Source organism: Carassius auratus, chromosome 25, assembly GCF_003368295.1.
Source record: "Carassius auratus strain Wakin chromosome 25, ASM336829v1, whole genome shotgun sequence".
Lineage (NCBI taxonomy): Eukaryota > Metazoa > Chordata > Actinopteri > Cypriniformes > Cyprinidae > Carassius > Carassius auratus.
The window spans coordinates 12008510-12034589 of record NC_039267.1 but is presented as its reverse complement, the minus strand read 5'-3'; the positions used below and the strand labels follow the sequence as shown (position 1 = coordinate 12034589).

The 26080-nt window shown below is 35.8% G+C and overlaps 1 protein-coding gene across 9 annotated transcripts in view; it reads left to right on the top strand.

Moving 5' to 3' along the window:
- magi2b (membrane associated guanylate kinase, WW and PDZ domain containing 2b) overlaps positions 1-26080 on the top strand; it is an 81580-nt gene that overhangs the window by 6249 nt on the left and 49251 nt on the right. For 7 of the 9 annotated variants that reach the window (XM_026202646.1, XM_026202642.1, XM_026202643.1 and 4 more), the window contains exon 2: positions 14313-14429. In XM_026202646.1, the coding sequence (XP_026058431.1) occupies positions 14313-14429 (117 nt within the window). Of the gene's footprint in view, positions 1-12317; positions 12529-14312; positions 14430-23321; positions 23683-26080 lie in introns of those variants that run through there. The other 2 variants (XM_026202647.1, XM_026202648.1) reach the window with 2 other exon arrangements.

Here is a 26080-nt window from a genome sequence, read left to right as displayed (position 1 = left end):
TTTTGAAGAATGCGAGTAACCAAACAGTTTTTGGTTCCCTTTGACTTCCATAGTATGGAAACAAAATACTATGGAAGGCAATGGCTACCGTTAACTGTTTGGATTTTTTTCGGTGAACTATCCAGTCATACAGATTTGAAATGAATTTTTATTTTTATTGGAATCTCTTTAAGTGTAATAATTGACATTACATGAACAAATACATTAGGTAATAGTTATTATATTATATGCATGTGATACAATACATAATAGTATTAGATGCATGTGCGTCATATGCTGTGAGATTTTATTGGCCAATGTTTTTTTAGTCTCAGTCCATCTTGCTTTGTGTGTTGGTGGATGTCCAGGAATATCTTTTGTGGCTTGGTGGTTACAGGGACTTTGATGCCCGGCTTGTCATAATGACCCACTTCTGACAGTTATATAAATATCAAGCTAAATAGTCAACTAGGCTGCCTTCATAAAGTCACATTTATGCATAGCATCACGTTTGATTTGGAATAAAGCACATCTTTTGGCGTCTTATTTTAGCAGTCGTCTTTCATGTTTTCATTTAATCTTCTGAGGCAGATATTTGGTTTAGTGTTCTCATAATCCTGTGCCGCCACACTACTTCGCTCTCAGTGCATTGACCAGTCCCATGCTGTGACCTTCGGTTTTCCGAGACACTTTTGATGCGTTGACGGTTTTAAAATATCAGTAATATAATCTCATTATTTTTCAGTTGTGAAGTGCAATAATTGGTTATATAACATGTTCAGTTTGCACAAATGGATTTGCCAGCTGATTAACACGAACATGACTCTGAGCAGATTTCTGTAGCCTCGGGGGTTTAACTTATTTGGCTTTGAAGTGTAATTTATCTGTGGCAGTCATTATTCTGTTATAATGGTCGGCATTTTCCTTGGAGATGTGAGATAGATTTGGTATTTCATCTTGCATTTAGTCATTTTAAATAAGTCATTTTCTTTCATCTGTGTTTTTCAATATTTCATCACCGTCTCTCATCTCTTATGATCTCACTTTCCTTTACATCTATGAAGAATACACATGAGTGGGGTAAGATGTGTCATCCCTTAATCTAGCCAACTGTGCATAATGTTTATCCATTAAACATCATTCCATCTAGACTGAGAAATGCATGTGAGAAATGTGAAACATTTTTATGCTAAGATTGGATATTTTCTACATGGCATTCAGATAACAAGAATTTTGTTAAAGAAAATTATTTTGGTAGAAAATCTATATTTTATATTTTATTATTATGTTATACATTATGTGAATGAATTACCAATTTATAAAACATTGAATTTCAGATATCAAACAACGTATTTTAGTGTATTTTATTTAGATTTATTTTATCCTTGTCCAGCAATGTTATCTAAGTATTATTACTATTATATTATGTAACTCTGTATCAAAAAATATTTTTTATAAATATATTTTTTTTTTGTTAGATTTATTTAAAAAAGAATCTTGGATTTTCTTTTTATTTAAATTTTAGGATTTTCTTTTCTTTTTTTAGCTGCTGTTTAGGTTTAATTTATTTTTATTTCAGTTTTTGTTCGGTTTTAGTTTCTAGTTAGTAATCTAACTTCAGTAAGAAAGCTGAATTTCAAATTGTCATTTAGAATTTAAAATGCAAAAAACGCCCCAATATTTCATACTTTTAGTCAGCTAACCCTAGTGATAATAATGTTGCCTGGAGCACAGTTTAGATTAAAAAGGGAAGAAGTGGCACATCTTGTACATGTACATTTCATTGATGGCATTCAGTGGATTTCTATCTGCATCAGTTAAAACATTTTATCTTTAACAATTGAACAATTTGTGTGAAAAGCACAAGGAAAACTTTGCCCATCTGCCTGTAGTTAAGTTTCTTAACCTGCGTCTCAGTCTCACATTTCTAGAGGTATTCGAAATTATTGCTATTTACTTGTTTATCTCTGTGTGCTCAAACAGCAGATGTCGACTGTGAAGTAATAAAAAAGGCCTATTCCATAAACTAGTTTTTTTGGAGAAGAATTACAGTTCATAATTAAATTTTTTTGGCACTGCATGGCTGTGGAAAGAAATTAAAGTTTTTTTTTATTGACAGTCCTCTCGTTTATGAAATTCATGAATATAATCATAGTCAAATTCAGCACGTTGCAATAGGTTAGGAGACAAAGATGAACCAAAGATCACTATTTACTTGCATTGTATGGAATAAAGCAGCGTGAACAATCTGCTAAACATCTCCTTTTGTGTTCCACCTAAGAAAGAACGTCTTACAGGTTTAATATCAGCATGAGGATTCATTTTGTATGATCTATCCCTGTAATACAGCGAGCTGTTTTGATACATCTACCATTAGTCCTCCTCGTTGTAATAACGCTACATATTTATTAGACACAGACTGTCTCTTGGCTGGTCGCAAATCTGGAAACAATTCCCTAAGAGAGCTGTGAACGCTTTTGCATGTTATGCAGTGTAACTTCAAGCCATTTTGGCAATTTTGTCTAGACCTAAAGATTGAAACGCACCTTTCGGCTCCACATTCGATTAATCATGAAAACTGAAAATGCTTTAGCAGCGCAGAGCATTATATTCTGCAGTCTTCCACTCACTAAGCAAGTGGAGCACAAGTGCCACCTAATTTGTAAAGCAGATCCATCTGACATCCCTCTAGGCAGCTATTTGGGATTATGATGGTTTTTAATGTGCTTACCACAGTGACTGATTGCAATCAGCCGGACAGAACTGCAAGGTTCCCTTCAGACAGAATGATATAGTTTAGGCTGATGTTGTGATTGCCATTTTGAAGTGGGCTTACCCTCGGCCAATCAGGGCGCAGAACCCTCTTTGATCCATTATTAAGTCACGACTACAAGTGCACGAGATGTCAAAGACAGCTGCCTTGAATGTTAACATGACAAACACAGGCGCTGGAGACCACGCCAGCAAGATTGTGGTTTTTATGAAACAGTTTCTCACTGCTTTTCACATTGGCTGGCTTACTTTGATAATCCGCATGAGAAAAACATATTTAGTAAATAATTAATTATGATGTGTGTTCCTATCCTTTAGATCTGTGCACAAAAACGCTTGGCCATCTGTCATGAAGTGAACGCTACTGCAGTTAATTTCGCCTCTGCTCTCTACACTGCAGGGACTCGTGCGTCTCGGATAGCCTTATAAAAAGAGATTTCATTTTCTTAAACGCACGAGTCTTTCATTCGATGTTCTATTGTGTTTGATACCTTGAGATGCACACATTATAGTCATGCACATGCAGGTTTGTTGCTCCAGTTTACAGTGCAGCTGTACCAGCCGAGGACCTTTTGCTTTTAATATTTTAACAAAAATGCTGATGTTACATTGCAGCATAGCACTTACGTCCTACAGTAATTTGCTTTATGGTTTAAATTTGTTCTAATCCGTCAAACAACATTCTGATTCAATGCCAAGTTTTAAAAAAAATATATATGTGAGTGTGTGCGTGTATGTATATATGTGTGTGTGTGTGTGTGTGTGTGTGTGTGTATATATATATATATATATATATATATATATATATTAAAAAAAAAACATGAAATCAATAAATCATATAAAATAAATCTTTTTGGGTAGTTGCACCAAATTTAGCATTTTATCTAAACTAACCTTAAAAGGCAAAAATGTTGGTTGGATTAGTCTTAATTGTTCCCTTTAACTATTAATAATAATCAAATTCCATATGAATTTTAATTGAGAAATGATAAACATGCTCATTCATGCTATGTCAAGTAATTTCATGAGTCAATTTCATTTACTAATTAATGAGTTTTTGAATAAATTAACTGATCCAGGCAAACTTAGATAAAAATGAATAAAAAATGAGATCTTCTTTTCTTTTAAGTGAAAAATATTCTTAGTCAAGGGAGTCCACGCAGTATGCAGCCTCATGCTGTGTGTTTTATCACAGAATTAGCTTTGGGATCTAAAATACAGCGTCTGCAAAATAAATAAACGTCCACGGTCTGCTAAAAATGCTAGACTTTTGAATTCCGCTTTAATTTCAATGCCATGTAGTGCTGTATAAAAGCGTTTCACTGTAATACATTGTGTATGAACTGTTTGCGTTCCATATTTGCCCACAGTTTGCGTATTTTCACTGTGGAGAATATGAAGACGAGCAAAGTGTTTGTTTTGGAATTAGAGATGCATACGCAAATTAAAGAGGTGTCGCCTGCTCGCGTGGAATTACTCAACAGCAGGATACAAAAACAAAAGCCATGCTTTAAGAGCCTGGAGTCATAGAGGCTGCCAGAGAAAGGGCTTTCTGTGCAGTAATCACTATGTGGCTGTAGGCTTTAGTGTCTTGTTCAATGCCCCAGAGCGTGTGCTTTGTCACAGAGATCCAGAATTGATCCCCAGAGCGTATTCATTTACTTGAAATTCAAACTGTTGTTGTTTTTGTCTTCGGTTGTGTTGGACGGAGGTGGAAAATACGTTCAGTCAGGCTCGAGCAAAACCGGTCCATTACACACTGCCTTGGAACTGTATTACTAAAGGAATATACAATATATGGATTTATGATCTAATGTTGAATACTACAAAAATGAATCTCAATGTATTTCTTATAGTATTTTCTTACAGAGAGGCACTTATAATGGAAGTGAATGCGTGCCAATCTGTAAACATCAGATACTCTCGGTTTCAGTAGTACAACCACAAGATGTAAACAATGCGTGTTGACATGATTTTATGTGAAAAAACTCACTAACTGACCTTTCCTGTGTGAAAGTAGATCTAATTTTAGTAAGTCGTTACTATGACAATGTAAAATGACTGCAAAAACGATGCTTTAAACAGCTTTACAACTCAAATAATACTCTGAGACTTTATAATTTCTTCTTATTATTAGAAGATTCATATTGATGTTTTTAAAATGTCCAGAATCGGTCTGTTTCACTTCCGTTTTGCCTTTTGTTCAAGTATGTTCTATTTTAATGTTGCTTATCATTTGTACAGTTCAAATAATACACAGTTTTTAGCTAATACATGAATGTATACGCTTTACATTTCTGCTTTAAAAATCTCCATAAATTGGTCCTGTTTACTTTCATTGTAAGTGCCTCATTCATGCCTTTTGTGCAGGTGTATCACGTTGTAGTATTATTGATCATTTTTTCCAATTTACAAACATGGAGGAATTAACATAAGTTCTTTTATAGATTTATAAACTTCAGATGCATTTAAAACCTCTTAAAAACTTGCACCATTTGTTCCATTGAAAGACTAGCATTGAAAGACGGATACATCACACAATACAGACACTAGTGTAGTACAAGATAAACCGTGTAACTTTCTGCTGGTGTGGAATAGATGCTTTGGGAGAAGAGAGAATTGTGTCAATGGCATGTAATTAGGCCAGTGGCGTTGGCCATAGAGAAGATTATTTAATACTGCAAACACGCATATTCAAAATGTTTTTCTAGGAAAAATAACGGTGACCTTCCTCCAGCAGATGGTGGGAGAACGCAGCACCATTCGGGTGGGACGAGGTCCCAAATGATTGTGTATGACAAAGACACTTATTTGACATGACATCAATGCCTTTAAAATCTGGGCCTGGTTTTGTGCATCTAGGGCCAGTCTTCTGAGCAATGCTTGTTGAAGTGGTGAAATATTGCATACCAGACAATCCACACAAAAAATCACTTAGAAGCAGGGGCGTAAATTTCATCTGACAGTAGGGGGGGACAATAAACATAACATTTTTCAAGAGCAATTTTTGAAGAGGACACAAATAATACAGCTAAAATTGTACTTGTAAGGATATGTATATACAGAGGAATGGCTTACTTCTATTACACCTACAAAAACGCATGGATTCCCTACGGGAGGCCTTCCTTTACCCCAGAGCAAGTGGGACGTAACTCCGACACTTTTCTAACCAGCATGCATCTCGTGGTGTTAACCGGTCATCGGTTCTATGCAGGTACATGCTGCCTCCCCAATGTGCCTACTTATACTACGCCTTTAAAGTATGTATTTTTTTTTGGTGAAGAAAAAGTACACACTTTCGAATGTGTAGTAGAAGATTAGGCAAGCTTTGGGACATACTACATCGTCACACAGTTGCATCTTTAAAAGAGCGCTCAGTTACACTGTAAACTGGCCTGTCAGTCATCTTGTCACAATTAACATCCTCCACATTTCATTTCATTTAACTTCCTACCATTTTGGAGAAAAAAGAAGTAGTAGTTGATCTGCGAGCCGTGGGTCTTCATGCAGAGAACTCTTGAATTTTCTGCATAATGATGCATTTAAAATTTAACAAACAAATGGATGTTTATAAAAGTTCACATTGTTGTTGCAGATGAAATATAACAGATAACATTAAATACAATTTATATTTTTTTTTATGGGTTAAATGTTGATTATTAGTAACTCAAACCCCTTTATCTAAACCTCTCTGCTTAACCGTTGGTTATGTGCATCCGCCATGTTTGTAGTTTTTTAATGCTTTTTATTCGCATTTGTAGTTCTTAAGTGAATAAATCATCAAAGTGCAATGGATTGTGGGTAATATTAGCCATTAGAGTGTGCACCTATCCACACTTCAAAAATAGACCTGAAATTGTAGACCAGCTGGGGACTTTTGGCATACTCTTTTCAACATACTTTAGGACACACTAATTCTGATCTCACACACTGTTTAGGGATGGATTGTATGAACATTGGGATGTAGGGTTAGCTCATCTCAAACAGGCCTATTACTCTACGTTACAGTGTTGCCAATACCACGGTTTTCCTGTGGAATTGGGCTACTTTACTGTTGCTGTGAGGTGTTTTTCATGTCCTTATACCAAAAGTATAAGCAATAACAATTACCACTAATAATGCCATTTCCATCTCAAAATGGCTTGGTTGCCTTTTTCTTTTCTTTTTTTTTTTTTTTTTTTTTTTAAACACTTCAAGTTCCAGGCCCAATTTCTCTTGAAGTGACGTGCAAAGATTCAGTTTCTATATTAAGAAGAAAGAGCAAACTGAACTCATCAGGATCTTTTGTGGAGTCAACAGAGAGGGAAAAGCTCGTTCATTTTCAGAAAGACTCATTCTGACTGATCAAAGTCTTTGCCATTGTTAAGCGTACAGACATCTTAGACATTTTCTCATCACTTTTGCCTGAACACAGGCTTTATTGTACAACCTTGTTCAGTCTGATGTCAGATGCTGGTCTATCCAGGGAGACCTTGTTTAAAAAATCAGTTGTGTTCTGGACTATTAAACCTGAAGGTTGTTTGTTTGCCTTTGTCAAGAGAACACAACTTTATATTTTAAAGCCTTAATATTTTTTTTTTTTATTGACTGATCTTTAGATTACATACCTATGCTATCATTTAACTCTTAAAAATGAAAATTTGCTGAAAATGTACCCGCTTCCAGGTCAACCAAAATGTAGATGAGGTTGTTTCCTCATCTGAACGGATTTGGAGAAAGCTAGCATTACATGTCTTGCTCACCAATGGATCCTTTGTAGTGAATGGCTGCCATCAGAATGAGAGTCCAAATCGTTGAAAAAAATATAATAGTAATCAACACGACTGTAATTTCTAATGTCAATTAATTGAAAAGCTGTATGTTTGTAACAAACAAATTCATCATTGCATATTTCTCTCCTGATTCAGAAAATACCAATTTTCACTGGAGAAAGCAATATTATAGATCGAGTACTTGTATTTTAGCCAGAATTAAAAAACACTCTAGATTATTGATTGTCTTATTGGTGGGTTTGTTTATCACAAACTTACAAACCCATGGCCTCAACTGGAGTGGTGTGGATTATTGTGATGTTTTTATCAGCTGTTTGGACTCAAATACTGTTGGCACCCATCAAGTAATGCTACATTTCTCCAAATCTTATGAACAAAAAACTCCTCTACATCCAGGATTACCTGAGAGTAAGTACATTTTAATTTTGAGTGAGCTATTGCTTTAAAGTTTTTATTTTATTTTTTTTATTCAGACTAAATAGTGTAGAATTAATTGGTTACAGGCCATAACTACTCTTCAAATATGCGTTTATTGCCATGTATCTTAACAATTTTGCATCCTTTGGGATGTTCGAGTTAGAGGTGCGAGCGGTTTTGTAATGTGAATCATCATCACAGGACAAACAGAGTGAGTCAGATGGAGATCTTCACAACCATAATTAGCAGTTTTCTCTTTTTCTTCATTTAACGAGGAAGAGATTGATAGCTCCGGATATGCGTTCTGGATTCAAGCCTAGCTGTTAATGTGGATTGTTTGAGTCAAAAAGACAAAAGTGTGTCGTGCCTTATATGTGAATTCAAATGCAGGTGTCTGGGTCGTTCTTCTTCCTTTCGCTGATTGTAGATTTTCAATCTACATTGTGCCAAAGAGGTACATTGTGCTCCAATGTGCTTTGTGAACTATGTTTTATGGTTTTGTCTCAAGATAGATTGAACCATTTTATTTGGCTTGTTTATTGATATAGATAGTGGAGACAGCCAAATTCAAACCCAAATAAGCTCCATGGCTTCATGCAACAGACTACTAGATCACAGCTCCAACAGTCCAGCTTTCTAAAATGAGCTGTGAGTCCAGTACAGTGATTGGATAGCTCAGCCTTTGAAGAGAGAAACAAAGAGCTGAGCGAGAAATGTTGTGTGTTCTTTGTGTCTCCTCAAAGAAGATGCAGAATCTGACGACCTCTCGTAGGAGTCGGTGCTAGTGAATAGGAGATATTGATTGGTCGGCATCACACGTTGTTTTCCTCTCCGTATCCAGAGTTTTATCACGGCTCTCTGCTTTAGTCAGTTTGAGCTGAAGGGCTCTAGCACCAAACAACTTTCCACGGGAGGAAAACTTTCAGGCGATCGATACGCTGCTCAGCTGTCCTCAGCGAGGCCAGCGGTGTCAGCTGTGATTACGCTGTCAAAAGAAACTGCTGAAACTCATTGGAATGTTTTATTAACCTCCTCTCTAGTGAGAACAAATCAATATGGGGACATACTCCCACCTTATCAGAGAGTATTACCCGTAGAGTATGAAAGGTGTAGTGGCTGAGACCTGTGCAAAACCTCTTTCTGCCATCAGAGTGAAAAATAAAGGTAATTGTGACTTTAAACCTTGTAATTGTGCCTTAATGTCTTGTAATTGTGATTATATGTTACGATGTGACCACACAATCTCACAAGTGAGACTTTGCTTCTAGTAATTGTAACTTCATATCTCTAATTGTGAATATTTACATCTCGCAGTGAGACTGTATTGTGACTTTATATCTCAAAATAAAACTTCTATCTCATAATTATGACCGATTTTCTTGTAATTATGACTTTATATATCAAAATGTGATTTTATATATGTGACCCTGGACCACAAAACCAGTCAGAAGTAGCATGGGGGTGTATTTGTAGCAATAGCCAATAATTCATTGTATGGGTCAAAATTATAGATTTTTCCTTTCATGCCAAAAATCATTATGATATTAAGTAAAGGTTATGTTCTGTTAAGATATTTAGTAAATTCCTTACCGTAAATATAAAAAATTAATTTAATTTAACTTAATTTTTGATTAGTAATATAACTTTAAAGATGATTTTCTCAATATTTAGATTTTTTTGCACCCCATTCCAGATTTTCTAGTTGTATCACGGCCAAAGTTGTCCTTTCCTATCCAACCATACATCAATGGAAAGCTTTATAATTTTAATTTATTCAGCTTTCAGATGTGTAAATCTCAAAAAAAAATAATAATAATAATAATAATTTTGAATCTCGTAATTATGACTTAATTTCCCATAATGGTGACACTTTGGGTTGACTTTATATCTGGAAATGTGATCAATGAGGTGTTCTTACGATTGAGTGTCATATCTCACAACATCACATTATAATTCATAATTATGATGTAGTTTCTCATAATTGTATCTCAAAATATTACTTAATATTTCATAATGTGACTATATATATATATATATATATATATATATATATATATATATATATATATATATATATATATATATATATATAAATATATAAATTATTTATTGTAAATGTGACTTTCTCACAGTGTGACTTTATACCTTAAAATTTTACTATATCTCACATTCGAGATTTCAAAAAATCTCGCAATTGTGATTATATCTGAAAATGTAGTTGTCTCTAACTTAGTTTTTGTGACTTTGAATTTCAAAATTGGACTTAATCTCACAATGTGGCTTTTGTATCTCACAGTATGATGTAATTTTGACATTGTGTTTCGTAATTGCGACCTCATGTGTTGCATCTTGCATTGCGACTATAAGACTCTCATCTGTATATATAATTATGACCTGTTATTGTGACTATGAATATCTCACAATGGAGTCTTGTACCTCAAAATATGACTTTATATTTCAAAATGTCACTGTATCTTATATCTGACCTTATAGCCTATCTCATAACTACTCATAACTATGACTTAGTTTGTCATAATTTAGACATTTTACATCAAAATTACCTTTTTTTTTTAAATTTCTCTGATCCAGAAACAAGCCTCCATGCAGACCTCTTTAGGTTATAAATCAACCCTATTGTACACGATCCATCCAGAACTGTACGTCTAGTTTCTGTGCCTCTGTGTTTGTTTATGCACGTTTGCTTCTTTGAATTTATTGACGGTTTAATCAACAAGCATCTGTCATCACTTGTGGAGAAGTGGTTGATAGATGACACAAAGCGTTGTCCTCTGGGATTGAGCGAAAGTGAGAGCGTGAGAAAGGGAGAGTGTTTTTAACAGCTGTCCGACTCACTCTCACCCTCACGTTATGCCTTTGCCCACTGTGTCATCTGTCGAGCAACCGTGTTCTCTCACGAGTCAAAGGTTTGTCCTCCTCCACAAGATCTCAGCTGTGACCTCCGACTCTCTTCGTGTAATATTGACTGAGCCATGAAGATGTATTCTCAGCAGGCCGAGCGAGATAAGTGATGCCTCCTGTGCATTCCTCACTCGCATTTCAGCACTTAATAATTTTCTCCACAGTCGTTGCATGCAGATGTTTCGCATGCCAGCTTGGATGCTGTTGTTTTTGTTCACCCACCTGAAATTCATTTCTGAAGGGTTATATCAAGGTCACCGTGCCTCACCATAACTATGGGTTATTGTTACTCCTGTCTACTGTATCATTTTCATCCTCATATTCCAAACAATCCGAATTTCAAGCTTCGTGATGACCGGAATACATTTAAAGCGCCCGTGAACACTGAAATCAAATCTTTTGGAACAAAATGTTGATCTCCGTTTACCGTCAATACCGTCAATCTGGCACTGCTGCCACAAACAAGGAAATATGTAAGGAAAAAGTGGTTTTAATGTAGTTCTACATATATTCTTGCCTAAAAACTGTGTGAAAGTTTGCTGATGCGATTTCTTTGTGTTGATGCATTTCTTTGTGAAACAGGAAATCGATCTCTTTTCAGTTAACTTTATTTTGTTACGTTACAGTCAAGCAGAAGCATGATTAGCTATTTGCCATTGCTAGTTGTTAGCAACTGTTGTATGCATAAGATTAGGAGATATTACAATAATAAATAATATTTTAATATTTAAAATCATTTAAAATATCTGCTATTTTTTACTTGTACACTAGCAAATATAGTCCAATAAATCTTATTTTTTATGCTTCTAGCTAGCATTTTTGTTATTTAATGCATATTTTCTTATTAGGATTTATATATTATATATTATTCTAAACTTTATATGTTCTCTTAGATTTTTTAGACCCCACTAAATGTGGTTTAAAAAAATAAAAGCAAATGTAGAGTTTGAGGTCTTATATTATATATAATATAATGTATAGTGTTGAATGATTGTTGAATGATAAGGATTAAATGTATATAATTAATATAATTAAATGTATATAATAAATATAGAATTACTGTCCTTAAAGCATGTGTCAGTTTTGGAGTTTTAGAGAAAGGCAGTTATTAGCACACTAACACAACACGAAGTCATATTTAAATAGCCTATTAATTTCCAGCTGGATTTGGCCGGTCATTGTGCTCTCTGAGTGCCGCTACTATTTGCCGTCTTCATTCTTGACTGATGTGTTCACAGGGTCAAAAAGTTCACACGATGCCAACTAGCAGGAAGCATCTGGTGTGAACAAGCTGGCCTTTTTGGTGGTGTGTCCAAAAGCATCTGTATCACACACACTCGCCCGCATCCATTGCAGTGCAGTTATTTGCAGTCAGGGGGCGATATTAGACTTCACTATCTGCCCAGCAAATGAGAATACAGGCTTCATTGTGATAGGCTCTCGGCTGGCAGAACCTTTTTTCCCTCTCTCTGTTGTCTCCTGGCTGTCGACGACTCCATCTCTTCTTCTCCTCCTCCTCCTTCTCCCGCGTTCCTTCTCTCCTCTGGATTAAATTGGCTGCAGAACAGGAGACTCCATCACTACTGCATCCATTGTTGTATAAAGGAATAGTTTAAAAATGGGATTGAAAGCATAAAGGGGAATAGCTACCAAAAGGATTTTGGAAGGGGTGAGTAGATCCAAGCCAGAGACTGAGGAACGCATCATCTGGACTGCTGGAATTACAATTGGGATACAGTAGTTTTATGGGAAAGAGGGGGAGGAGAGAGCCATTATAATTATGGATGATGTCAAGTGAGATATTTATTTAGGATTCCTGACCAAAGAACTTGTGAGATGTTTCCCTGGAATGTTGTGACAGTATTCTGAAGTGTCCTTTCCGCCGCAACAGCTGTGCTAGCCTGATTGTTGCAATTGTTTTGTTTTGTTTTTTTACTTGAGCTTCGTTTTCCACTCCCAATGTCATGCAGAGATTTGACAATATAAAATTTTGACAATGGTGATTGTTTTAGCTTTATGAGAAAAAGATTGTGGTGATGTTAGAAGGGAAAACTGATTTAAACACCTTCCGTGAACAGATTTTGGAATACCAGGTTTTTTTTTGCCTTTGTTAACCGGTGACAATGAGATGTAATGTATTCTGAACTTGTGAAATGGTGTCCTGGTTTATGCCAGATGCGTTTATTCTCAAAGGATCTATTCACACACTGTGCTGGATTTTTGAATTTCCAAGCAGTGTATCCATGCTTAGCTGTGCTGAATGGTCAAGGTTATGATTGGAGAAGGAAAAAAACAGGTAGAGCTGTTTAGCTCTTTTGAGACAGAGTAGCGCGGGATGATTTGTCATTTTTCTGTACTTTGTTCACCTTAGAGAAAAGGTAGAAAGCACAAGTTCTAAATCTACCTTTTATTTTCAGCATATGTCTTGGTGTCTCTCAGGGACTTTTGTTCAAGATGTTGTTGGGGAACCTTTGGAAGAGTATGTGTCTGATAAATATAAGCCAGTTCAGTCTGTTGCATTAGTAAATAATAAATTTACTAATGCATTAATAAAGGGAATCTTTCGGTAATCATGTTGTATTTAAAATACAATTATTCATATGAAATATAAACCAAATATCACATGCATGAATGTGACAACTTACAGCTTTTGAAAAACTTATTCAGACTCAACAAATTGGAGATGCCAATGCTAAGTGATACATGCTTTAAAAGGAATTCCATGAAGTGCCTGAGAGACTTGAAAACAAATAAAACTTGTAAGGACCTAAGAGTGAACCTTGTGGAACTCCGCTCATTAAAACCTACATATTGATTTGAATAGCATTCAAACCAACAACTTTGTCTAGTGTAGACGCAAACATTTTCTAAGATATATATACTTATACAGTGGGGATCAAAATTATTAGAACACTAGTATTTTCACCAGCTAAAAATGGTTTTAAGTCAGTTCTTTTTATCTTTTGATGTAGTATGTATGTAGGAAATATCAGTTTACATTTATAAACATTCATTTTGCCATTGATTGTAATAATTCAGTGAGATAGCCAGTGCTTTACACTGAGACCTGATCACATCATCATCCATTCTGTCTGGAATTGCATGAAGAAACAAAATAAACTGAGAAATGTGGCAACGTCTCCGAGATGCTTCAAGAAACTGACCTGCAAAGCTACTTGAAAAACTATGGGCAAGTGCACTTAGGGCAAAAGCTGCTTTAAAGGCAAAGGATGGTCACACTAAAGATTAAATATATACATTTAAATTATTTATTTATTTTATTGTTATTTATTATATGCAACCTAACCACACTCTACAAGGCTGTGCACCCTGTCAGCAATTGACAAGAAAATATAATTAGGAGGATCTACACTTTAACTTCATTAAAAAAAATTGTTTGGGTGTCCTAGGTTCTGCATTTACCAGTTAACTTAATTTGTTTTGTTTTTTCAGGAGGTGTTGTGGATAAAGATCTCCGGCATTATCTCAATCTACGATTCCAGAAGGGCTCAGTGGATCACGAGCTTCAACAAATAATACGTGACAACCTCTACCTCCGGACTGTGCCGTGTGAGTAACCTGTACATTTCTTAGCATTGTCTTTTTCATATCCATAAGTATGGTGAACAAAATCCTGATAAGGAACTTCAAGAGGAACCTACAAAACCACATTGTCCTTACCAGGTGTGATTTAGTAACACTAAAGCCCCTTCCACACTGCGATTCCGGAAAATACACGGGTAATGTGTCCTGATAATTGGTCTCAGGTCGCTAAATTTTGCCCCTTTCACACTGCCAGTGACTACCCGGAATATGTGCGTGCGTTCTCACACAACCCGTAAAGGTCCCGTAATGACACGTGACATCAGAATGTGACGTGTAACGTACGAGTCCAAAATGCATGTTAACTTACATTTAAGCTGGTGAACGATTTCCGCTTCAGTGCGGAAAGTGAGGAACTAACTGATCTCTGCTTCATTACAGTTTTTTTTTCTCGCAAATGTTTATCTGACCTGGTAAAAGAGGCATGCGATTATGTCACTACGACACACCCTTTACGGCATTAGTTCTGGCTTTTGTTCACACACAGCTTGTTCCGGGACTGAACCCGGTAATGTTACTAGGTCCCCGACCCGGGATCGATCCCAGAATCAGTCCTGGAACGTGTTTGTGTTCACACAGAAGGTGACCCGGCAATGTTCCGGCAATGTTCCAGCAATTTTCCGGGTCCAACGTACAGTGTGAAAGGGGTTTTAGTTTTATGCAACAACCCTGGACATCTGAACAACTGAACATCTTTTTCATCTGACCACAATAATCAACAAGTGCTATGGCATTTTGCACAGTAGCTCTGCCCACTTGTGAAATCTCATTGGTCCAGAATTCTGCTTCTTGACTGTACATTAACTACCATTTACGTATTTTTACTTTTAGTGTGGACAGACAAATTACTTGTTGCATTGTGCTTTGTTAGGACAAAGGAAGTGTCTATTTTATTGTTGTGCTATTTTAGTATTTTAGGTAGTATTTTTCTAACAAAATATTCTCCTGGTCTGATTCTATGTATTAATAGAACTTGTGTTTGTCTGAGAGTGAGGACAGTGAGGAGAGCGTTATTGTTGTGTTGGGGGTTATTGGAGAAACATGGAGACAAACCCTCGCTGATATGTCTGGGTATCATCTCAATGCATGATGCAACCAGATCGAAAGAACCGATATGGCATGTTTTGGTTTAAAGCACTATGAATGGGTTTTTCACTCAGATGTAATGGGGAAAATGTAAATTTTGCGCAAAGTGTCATTCTGTAGTTAGAGGTAAATTACTAATTGGACTCATACCTCAGTTTGTAAAAACAAACATAAATGCCTCGTATCATAACCCAGATTAAGTCTCTCATTAGTCCATACATTCGGACTGTATTGATGCTGTCTTTCCCAAATGCTTGACAGTTTAAAGGAAATGCAACATACAAGGTTGTGGTGTATTTTTTCCGGCTAGCAGAAGCTAGCGAGGTAGTGGTCGCTAATATCAGCTAGCTACCTAGCTAGCCACCAGCTTGATGTTAGTTATTATGGCATGTTTTAGCGTAAGAATGTTATGGACAATAAAAAAACCTTCTATTGATTATCTCATTTACAATATTTGTTTTGTTTTCAGATTCGTATGAAGGAAATGAATAAGAAACATACTTTGATTAACCTTGACACTGCCCTTACAAAAATGAACTAATAATAAGCAGCCAATTAGTAGTTTATTGAGGCAAAAGTCATAGTTAATGGTTTTTTAATAGCCAGTATTGGACCTTAAAATAAAGACACTAAATTAACTACAAATAAAATCAGAAAACCATGGTTACTATAGTTAAACCATGACCATAACTTCAAATTAACCATGTTGTTCTAACACTAACCATATTTTAACCATTGTCCAACCAATCAATATGCCATAAAAAGCATGGTTACTAAAATTTTACTATTATAAAACCATGGACATTTCCGTAATGGTGGAAAAGTTGACAGTAAATGCTCTGCTATTTTGATTCACAGTTTGAACCTAATAGTTAAGATTTTTTTTGTTTATTTTGAGCCATATGGTTTAGGTAACACATTTATTAGGTAACATTAGATAATGCAATAAGTAACATTTAACTAATAGTCAAAACATTTGTTACAGTCATTCATATCCGTTGTAAAAATACAAGTGCTAACTCATGTTAGTTTAGGTTAAATCATATTTGACTTTTGAATTCAATAATGTAGTAGAAAATGGAAAATTAAAATGAACTTGGGTTATTAAGTGCTAATTTATACACACACACACACACACACACACACACGAGACTAATGTATAAAATGCTTATCAACTTTAACATACTGTACAGTATAAGTCGATATGCATTTCATACAGTAGTTATTAGTCTTGTGTGTGTGTGTGTGTGTGTGTGTGTGTGTGTGTGTGTATAAAATGGGATTTAATAATCCAGACTTTTTTTTTTTTTTACCTCAAAACAAAAACAACTGGTAACAGCGATGCTTGGGTCAACACTGTATGTATACTCTCCTCGCCTCTTCACTTCTTCTCCCTTCCCTTTCCTTCCCCTCTCTCTCTCTCTCGCTCCCTCCCTCTCTTCCTCAGCCTAGGGTTTCCAAGGTAACCACCATTTCCTCTCTAGGCTTGCCTGCTGATGTTTCCCTCTCCCCCTCCGTAGTGGTGCACAAACACATCACAATCAGCAACCGGCTGGATGAAACGATGCCTTTGATTTATGCCTGTGCAGCACAGTCATGAGTGTGTATATCTGGAGCTATTTCTTCCATATTGTGAATCATTAAGTGTAACTTAACAGCTTGCCATGAGATGTTTCGGAGGCTGGATTGAAAGAGACAAGACGAGACAAAGTGATGTGAAGATGTTCATTGGTCTTGTGAATGTTAAAGCAGAGAAGGAGAGCTAGAACATGACCTAGGTAGCTGAATGTGATTGCGCTGCTTTGTTCAAAACGTGCCAGATAGAGTTTGATTATAGTTTAACAGTCCCACAGGGAAGAAGAGAGAGATGGGTGCTGTCTGGTAATTATTACACTACATGGTGCTTTTGGATTGGTATAGATTTCTGTTCTCCATTTCAGTGCAGAAAATTGTTCTTCACGGTTAGTTTTCCTGTTCTTTGGAAATCATTTGTTATTGGTTTTATTTACTGACCTTAATTTTTCAATCTACGCAGTGTTTTGCCATTGAACCGGATGTGTCAGTGTCTGATTTTGGGATGCAGTGGTGCATCAGTTTAGGCTTGAGTAGCTTGGAGCGTTTGTGTTCACGTTCAGAATCAAATCCTGCTGGTCATCATCGTCACACGAGGTGTAACTACAGGCCGTTCGATGTGTGATGTGTAACTTCACTCTCGGCTGGAGCACACTGCACTGTCAGGGCTCATTTCACAAGTCTCTGCACTGTCACTACTGTGGTTGCCACACACACACACACACACACTCTGTAATTTCTTAACTGGGTTTATGGAACAGTCTTTACCATTTACTCTTCATGGAAAGTGTGCTTGTCTGTGAAATTGTCAGCTTTTGTGTTTTTCAATTTAGATTTTAGATCGTGCTTAAACTGTTAAGACAATTTGCATAGTGAAATTCTCTAGGGAAAGTGCAGAAGAATCCGTTTTTTTAAGATGCGGAAAAGTATTGCTATAGATAATAAACTTTGTGTTTGTGTGTGTGTGTGTGTGCATACACATACATACACAAACACACACACCAACAGTACATATATGTACTGTATATAAAATGCATTTACTTTAACTATTTAAATATATACAGTTCTAAAAAATTCTTTATTGTATTGTCTTGTTTATAATATTGTTAATTTATGTAATTTATATTTGGGTTTCAAATGCTATTTCTAAAGAACAGTGGCAGCTACAGTGTAAACTACTTGTTGTTTACTTGGTGTTTACTACAAACTACACTTGTAATTTTCTCAATATTTGACAATAGGCAACGAGCCCCCTCTCCGCGCTCTGATTCTCTTGTTGTTCACGGTTTCTCTTCCTCATCAGCTGTTATTTCCACCAACCAAACAGTGACAGTCCAAAATCATGCTTTGGTTTCACTTGAGGCTGTGGTACTGTCGTATCACGTCTGTCACTTTGACGAGCGGACGACAGAACACATCACGAAAGGGCCTGTCCTTCCACAGGGCAGTCGGAGCCCTGTATTGTACAATTAGACTTTCATATTCGTTCTCTAACTAAGCTGTTTGATGCTTTTCTTTAAAGTTGTAGGGTTGATGTGGGACTCCTGATTAACAATGTATGAATGTCTCACTTTGAAAAGAGGTTTGGCATTATGTATTCAGTTTTTACATAAAAGAATCTTCACAGCTCATGTATAGTGAACGTTTTGATTGTAGTGCTTAAAAAGTGTTGACACTTTCAGAGAGTTATAAAGCAGTGCAGAGAGTCATTATGCATGCTGCAGGTGTTCACCGGTGGACAAAATACGGGGCTGTAGGTCCCACTGAGAGACACTTGAGACTGAAAATTGACATCTCCAGGACGCAGAGCAAACCTGTTGTTTAATCAGCAATGGGAGGGAAATGGACAATTTCAAGCTGCATGTTGAATATTATTATTTTTTTTTACATCAAATTTGAATTGGTGAACTGGAGATGATATTGGGATCACTGTTATACCTGAAGACACAGTTTCATGTGCTTCCACACACTGTAAATTGTGCAGACAACTGTAAAAACGTATTCGCACCAGACCAGCGACTGAAGCAGTGAGGTGTGCTCTATCCAACCGTGAGCCTTCAATTTTTCCCTGCCTCTTCAAAACAAGCAGGATGTCTGACTCATCCATTCCTGAATCATTGCCTCCATTTTTACTGCCTGAATAGTTTTAAATCCTCTTTTAACCATCAGCTGGCCTCATTAAGACCGATTCTACGCTCGCGCGTAAGTGGATGTTTCTTGTGAACGTCAAAGGCAGATTTTCAGATGAGTGTGGTGAAATAATATCAACTGATCGATATTTTCATCCGAGACTGAAATGGTAGATCGCAGATCTGCTTAGACTTTCACAAAAGCTTTTGTTTGAGGTTCTTATTCACTTAATAAACCAAACCACACAAAACAGTAGCACTCTTTAGGCTACACGGCTCCAGACCATTGATTTGATTTCTTGAACACAGTGTTTTGAGCTGCAGATTATTGAGATGTTCACAGAGAAAAGGAATTATTTGTATGTCTTTTTTTCCAGAAAAGAAGACTGGAGTCCTTGTGTGTGAACAGGCTAGTAAGAGATATTTAATTCATGTTTTATTTGTTCATTTTTAAAGTTAATTCACATTAAAAAAACATTTTTTAAGACATTTAAGACAAATTATGAATTTAAATGTGCTTTTTTATTATTGCTTGGACAAAATGCAGCACATTTCTATGTTAAAATGAAATATTACACTAATAAAATAGCACTTGTCTATGACTATATAGCATATGTCCTCATTTGTAAGTTGCTTTGGATAATAGCATCTGCTAAATAACCAAATATAAATACAATGTAAATGTAAATAACAAAACTAAATAGAAATTTTAAAACAAACCCCAAATTAAATAACACCCAAAAAAAATCTCTTCATATAAACAAAATAAGGCTTTGCATTTAACGTTAGAGGCAACCACTGCATTTTAATCTTGATCCAAACAAGTATGCTGCATACATGCAACATAAGCTTTTTTAAAATCTAAATTAGATTGTATAACCCTCGAAATTTGAAACAAAAACAGAATGGTTTGACTTCAGTTTTGTAAAACTATACATAAAAAATTCACTCTCTGCCAGCAGGTGGCGCTGGAAGCGTTTCCTTGGTTACCACTGTAAACAAATCAGTACTGCACTTATGAACTTTAATATACATTATACAGAGGCAAGATGAAAAGAAAAAATACAATCTAAACTTTTCTAAAGACAGTAAGTTCCCCTCAGACATACGTTTATATAAACTCCTAGCCCTAATTGAATCGTGATTTGTTTTGCATCTCATCCGTTTCGAATCGTCTCACATTTGAATCGTTTTTCAACCTGCTCGCAGTTAATCGTTACATACCTAATTAAAACCCAATCCAGCTCATGAGGAACAGTATGGGAGAGATCTTGGGTTGGTATGTCATATTTATTATTTTCGTTTGTTCCTGGGTTTACTTCATGTGTTATACAAAAATGGATGACAGAGCATCATAAGCCTTCCCTGCGTCAGCCGCTTGTTTTCTCAGATGGCTTTGATGTGCTCATAAACTCCAGCTGTTTGATTGACAGTCTTGTTCGAGCTTATAATCCTGGAAGAGCAATTGTAGCAATCAGAGTATCATTACTGCATGATGTCCTTTGAAGTTGGAGGGAGTTGACCAGTCAAATAACTCATTATTCATTGGAAAATGTGACAGGAAGACAGTGTGCTACAAAATAAACATGCCATCATTAACCTGGTTATTAACAGTATTGGTTTTTATGAAGCAACTTGCAATGCAGTTGTTTGATAAATGATGTTTGACTGAATCCAGATTTACTTACTTATTTTCTAACTACACTTTTGGGTTGGGTTTTAAGGGTTAGTCATCTGTCGGAACGACTTCTGCGTACCACAGTTGAATGAAGTGAAAGAAAAGTGTTCATTACGTTTGAAATATGGATATTTTTGGATTCACTACAGAATGCCTTTATTCAGCCCCCGGAGCAGTGTGAGGCATGTTTTATTATGCAGTCCCTCCAAAAAAACGCGATTATGCGATCGCGTGATTTAATGCATAATCAGCCAAGGGCCGCATATTTATGCGGAGGTCGCATTTTTTTAAATACGCCACACTTTCGTCGCATAAAACCCCGGTTTCAGGATGCAAAATATGCAGAGGTCGCATGATTTCATAATCATAATAATTTTCGTTACAAAAAAGTCACATATATCTTTGCAGAAAGTTGAAAAATGTTGCATTTACTTCACACAAGTAAATCGCCATTATTTCCCAATGGAAACCTTATGAAGTGACGTAATTGCGCGACGTGAACATCATCTGTGAAGCCCGCAGTGAAACCAGGGTGAAGGACGCAAATCATTCTCATCTGCCAACAAAAATAAGCGCAAAAGACTGCGCGAAGCAGTTACCCAGTGTGTTACATGACAGTGGGGGCAAATTATTTTGAGAGAGGGATGAGGATGAGGACGGCGAATGATAGGCCAGTGTTAAAGGCTACGCAGTTAGCTTTCATTTTCACAGTGGACTGTTGTAGTTTCATTCAGAAGTTGATGCACCTCTACAGTTGTAAGATTGTACTTTTTTGTTACAGAATAGTACCAAAACCTTACAGTTGTAAGTATATTAGTAGTATGTAAAATAATTTACGTTGCAATAAGAGATCGCACTTTGCAATTCCTGTAAAACAGCATTTGTATATTTGTGTGTATATTTTATTTGTATTCATTTTTACAGAAGTAGTTGAATATTCCTTTTGTAAAGCTAGAGAACTTGTTTGACTCAATGTTTTGTAAGTTTGAGCCATGTGTTAATTAAGGTCTGAAATAAAACATAATGAGAACTTAAATATTCTGTGATTTAGTATGCTTGCTTATCATAGGAAGTCATAAGAAATGACTCATTACAGTAAGGTAGTAGCCTAGTGAGAACAGGGTGTTGGGGGGGGGGGGGTCACCTTTTTTTCTCTTTTTCTTCAAACCGCAGTTTTTGCAAGTTTCCGCAATTTCATCGCATAAGATTGCAAAAATATCCCGCATATTCCATCGCATTTTTTAAGAGATCCTGCCGCATAATCAAGGATTTTTGCCCGCAAGAATCACAAAAAAAATCCGCGTTTTTCTGGAGGGACTGATTATGGATGTGCGCACTTTATTTTTGGACTGTTCAACTCTAACACCCACTGACTGCAATGATAACACTTGGAAGAGCAAGGACAATTTTTAGTATAACTCCAACTGGATTCGTCTGAAAGAAGAAAGTCATATAGACCTAGAATGCCTCGATGGTGAGTAAAACACAGGCTAATTTTCATTTTTGGGTGAACTAGCCCTTTAAAAAGGAGTGGCACTTAAAATCATGTAATAATTCAAACTAAAATTAAATTAATTAAATCACTTTTCCAGAGATTGCTAGATATTAAGAAGAGATTTGTTATATTTAACTACATTTTATAAATATGAATTAAGCAGTAATTTAGCAGTAAATATGAATATGAAAATAAATATGAAAAGTCTATATAAATAAAATAAAACAGATCTGTTTAATAAATCAAACAAAAATGTAAGAAAATAATCTTTCTCACAAATGAATAGATATGTAAATCAGTTTGATTTTAACATTTGTTAATTTAAAAGAAAATGAATAAATCATTTCTGATTTTACAAATAAATAAATAGGCAATCATCTCAATTTGCTTTTCATTTTAAATAATTTTTTATTGTTATATTTAACCACATTGTAAATCATGAATTAAACTGTTTGTTTACGAAAATGGATGGTTTGTTTATTAACTGGATGGATGGCATTCAGTTCTGTGTAGAATAATCATCAATTTGAATGTGTCTAATTCCTTTCATCGTGTAAATCCAATTCCATGTTGCTCGGGTTTGTAAAAATTCTTAAAGTAAACTCCAGAAAGACATTTTATTTTACAGCTATTTTGAGAAGAAATACTCCTATAGAAGCCCAGAAATCAGTCAGTATAGAGTCGGTTGAAATACCTTCTGCTGTAGCTACACTAAACAGGTTTATCGGAAACCCTCCCACTGCTCCTCTGGAGTAAGTTGGATTTCTTTAAAAAAAAAAAACAATTAACAACAACCCTGTTTGCCCACTTTGAGATCTCCCCCAGTTTGCAGAGATTCCAGCTTCCGGTGAAAGTGGATTACATAACATCCGTGGTGTTTACAGATGACTCACGGTAGAGACACTGAGAGCATTTGGAGCTGGCGTCACTGCTTCACTTCATACACACACAGGAAATCAGGGTAATGAAGCGTCCCGTTATGATGCGACATCCTAAATCTGGAGAAGGAGCGACGTCGGAGCCTAAGCAAGGCGAACTCGAAGCGCTTCGGTTGGAGTGAGCTTGTCAGAGCCGAAGTGGTTTACAGCTGCGCTGGGTGACAATGAAACTCTTAAATGGCCTTTCAGTCAAGAGGGGGCTCCGTCCCTCTCCCCCGACGTCACCCTGTCAGTGCACTCAGTTAGTGATGGGACTCAGATACTCTGGACACTGGTGCTGGATCTGGTCAGCCGAGGCAGAAATCAGAATGAAGGCATTGAGGTTTGGGATTATTTATACCTGGAGATTTTTTTTAGCACGAGAGGTGAACAAAAGGTTTTAAAGAATCTGAGTTTTTTTTTTTTCTCCATGTGCTCTGTTTGTGGTTTGTCAGCTTTCACACACAAATGCCAATCATTGTGATAATTTGCAAAAAAAATAAAAAAATTGTTTTCCAGTAACAATGTCTGAAAAAATGTTAGTTGAAACTATTAAGAAAGTGACGTGACATTTAGCCAAGTATGGTGACCCATACTCAGAATTTGTGCTCTGCATTTAACCCATCCAAAGTGCACACACACAGAGCAGTGAACACACACCCGGAGCAGTGGGCAGCCATTTATGCTGTGGCGCCCGGGGAGCAGTTGGGGGTTCGATGCCTTGCTCAAGGGCACCTAAGTCATGGTATTGAAGGTGGAGAGAGAACTGTACATGCACTCCCCCCACCTACAATTCCTGCTGGCCCGGGACTCGAACTCACAATGTTTCGATTGGGAGTCCGACTCTCTAACCATTAGGCCACGACTTCCCTTAAAATCTTATTATCTATATATTTGCAGGGTTGCACTAGCAGCATGAAGTGCTTGAAAGCATGATAGTGTTAGTCACAGCTACATCTGTCTTAAAGCCCTGGGTTGAACTGATTCTCTGACGCAAAACTCTTCCTAAAGCGCTCTCTGTTTACTGTCACCCTTCAACCGCTTCTCTCACAGATCAGCTCATGGACACATGGAGAAATAGTTTATTTGTTTTTTTGTAAATGTCAGCTTTATTTTAGTATCATTGAGATACTATTATAGTTTTTATTTAATTTCATCTCAGTTTTAGTTCAAGTTTTGTTTAGGATTTTTGGTTTTGACATTTTTAATAGTTGTCATTTTTAGTAAATGTCTAGTTTTCATGTTTTTTATTTATTTATTTCAGCTTCAGTTAAATGAAATGACAGGTTTTTCAGTCAAATGTAAGTTTCCTCCTCCAAGTGAAGGTTCACCTTATTTGCCTTGGTTTTAAAGGCACTTGATGGCTTTCAATCCATTACGGTTCACCTACGATGTGATGAATCACAGGTTTAATCACTCAGTAGCAGCGTTTCAATGTATAGCCATGATTGAAGGGCCGTTTCCTGCATCGTGTTCAAGAGCGCAGTGCCTCGTGTTTGCTGCTAAATCCCCCGGGTCGTCCCATATCAGCTCATTCACTCCAGTGCGGCCGTATCTCACATATGCCTTCACCTTTACTCACCCTGAGAGCTGTTTACCTTCATTCAGACTTAAGCGATTCAGTGCACAGAGTGGCATGGGCTTCAAGGTTGGACTGACCGGAGATTAGAGGGAACATGACTCCCCCGTCACGAGTGTCAGAGAGGATGCTGGCCATTAAAGGCAAATTTCAGGCCTTTGGTCCAGCACTCATCAACGTTTCAAGCGAGTCATTTGTGCTGACTGGAAATATATTTCAGTGCACGATACTTTCATTAGTTTACCTGTTTTGCCTTCTTTGTCTTCTCTCAAACCTTCCTGCTGTTTGGTGGGGCAGTGCTTTTTTATCTTTTGATGTCTGAACTGTTGTTCATTCAAAGGACCTTATACTTTAGTCTTGTCCCTCAATCTTACTGTTTCAGGCTGCTCTATAGATATATATTCATGACAAATGTCTCTGATACAAAATGTAAAGAAATTACATTAAATTGCACTAAATTGTTGCATTTTAGTGGTGCAGTTTAAAATGTTTACACAGTGAATATTTCAATGTAAAAAAAAAGAAAAAACAAATCACTGCATTTTGTCATAAAAAATTCAGTGATTAGTAATAATAAATATTTAGGAATTACATTTTTTTTCTAGTTTTTATTTTATTTTTAGATTTTATAATTCTACAGGTAATAGTAGTAATATTACTGTTAATAATTACATTAAAACACAACATATTAAGTTATATTAAATAAATAATTAGATTGGATATAATATCTATAAACAATAGCAATAATAATATTTAATAATTATAATAGATAATAATAATAATTCATTATAATACAAAGGATAATAAGATAATAAATAATAAATATGTAAATATATATTTATATATTACATAATTATATTGTATAATAATAATAATTAGTAATAACAGTAAAGTAATAATACTATTTTAATAAATTATTATTTGAACCATATATATAAAAGAATAATATACTGCACACTTAATAATTATAATATATATCTAATATATAATAAAATATAAATCTATATCAATTTATACATATTAATATATATATATATATATATATATATATATTTATATATTAATATGTATAAATTGATATAGATTTATATTTTATTATATATTAGATTAGAAATAAAGTGTTTATGAAATAAAAAATAATGTGTGTATGTATGTATGTATA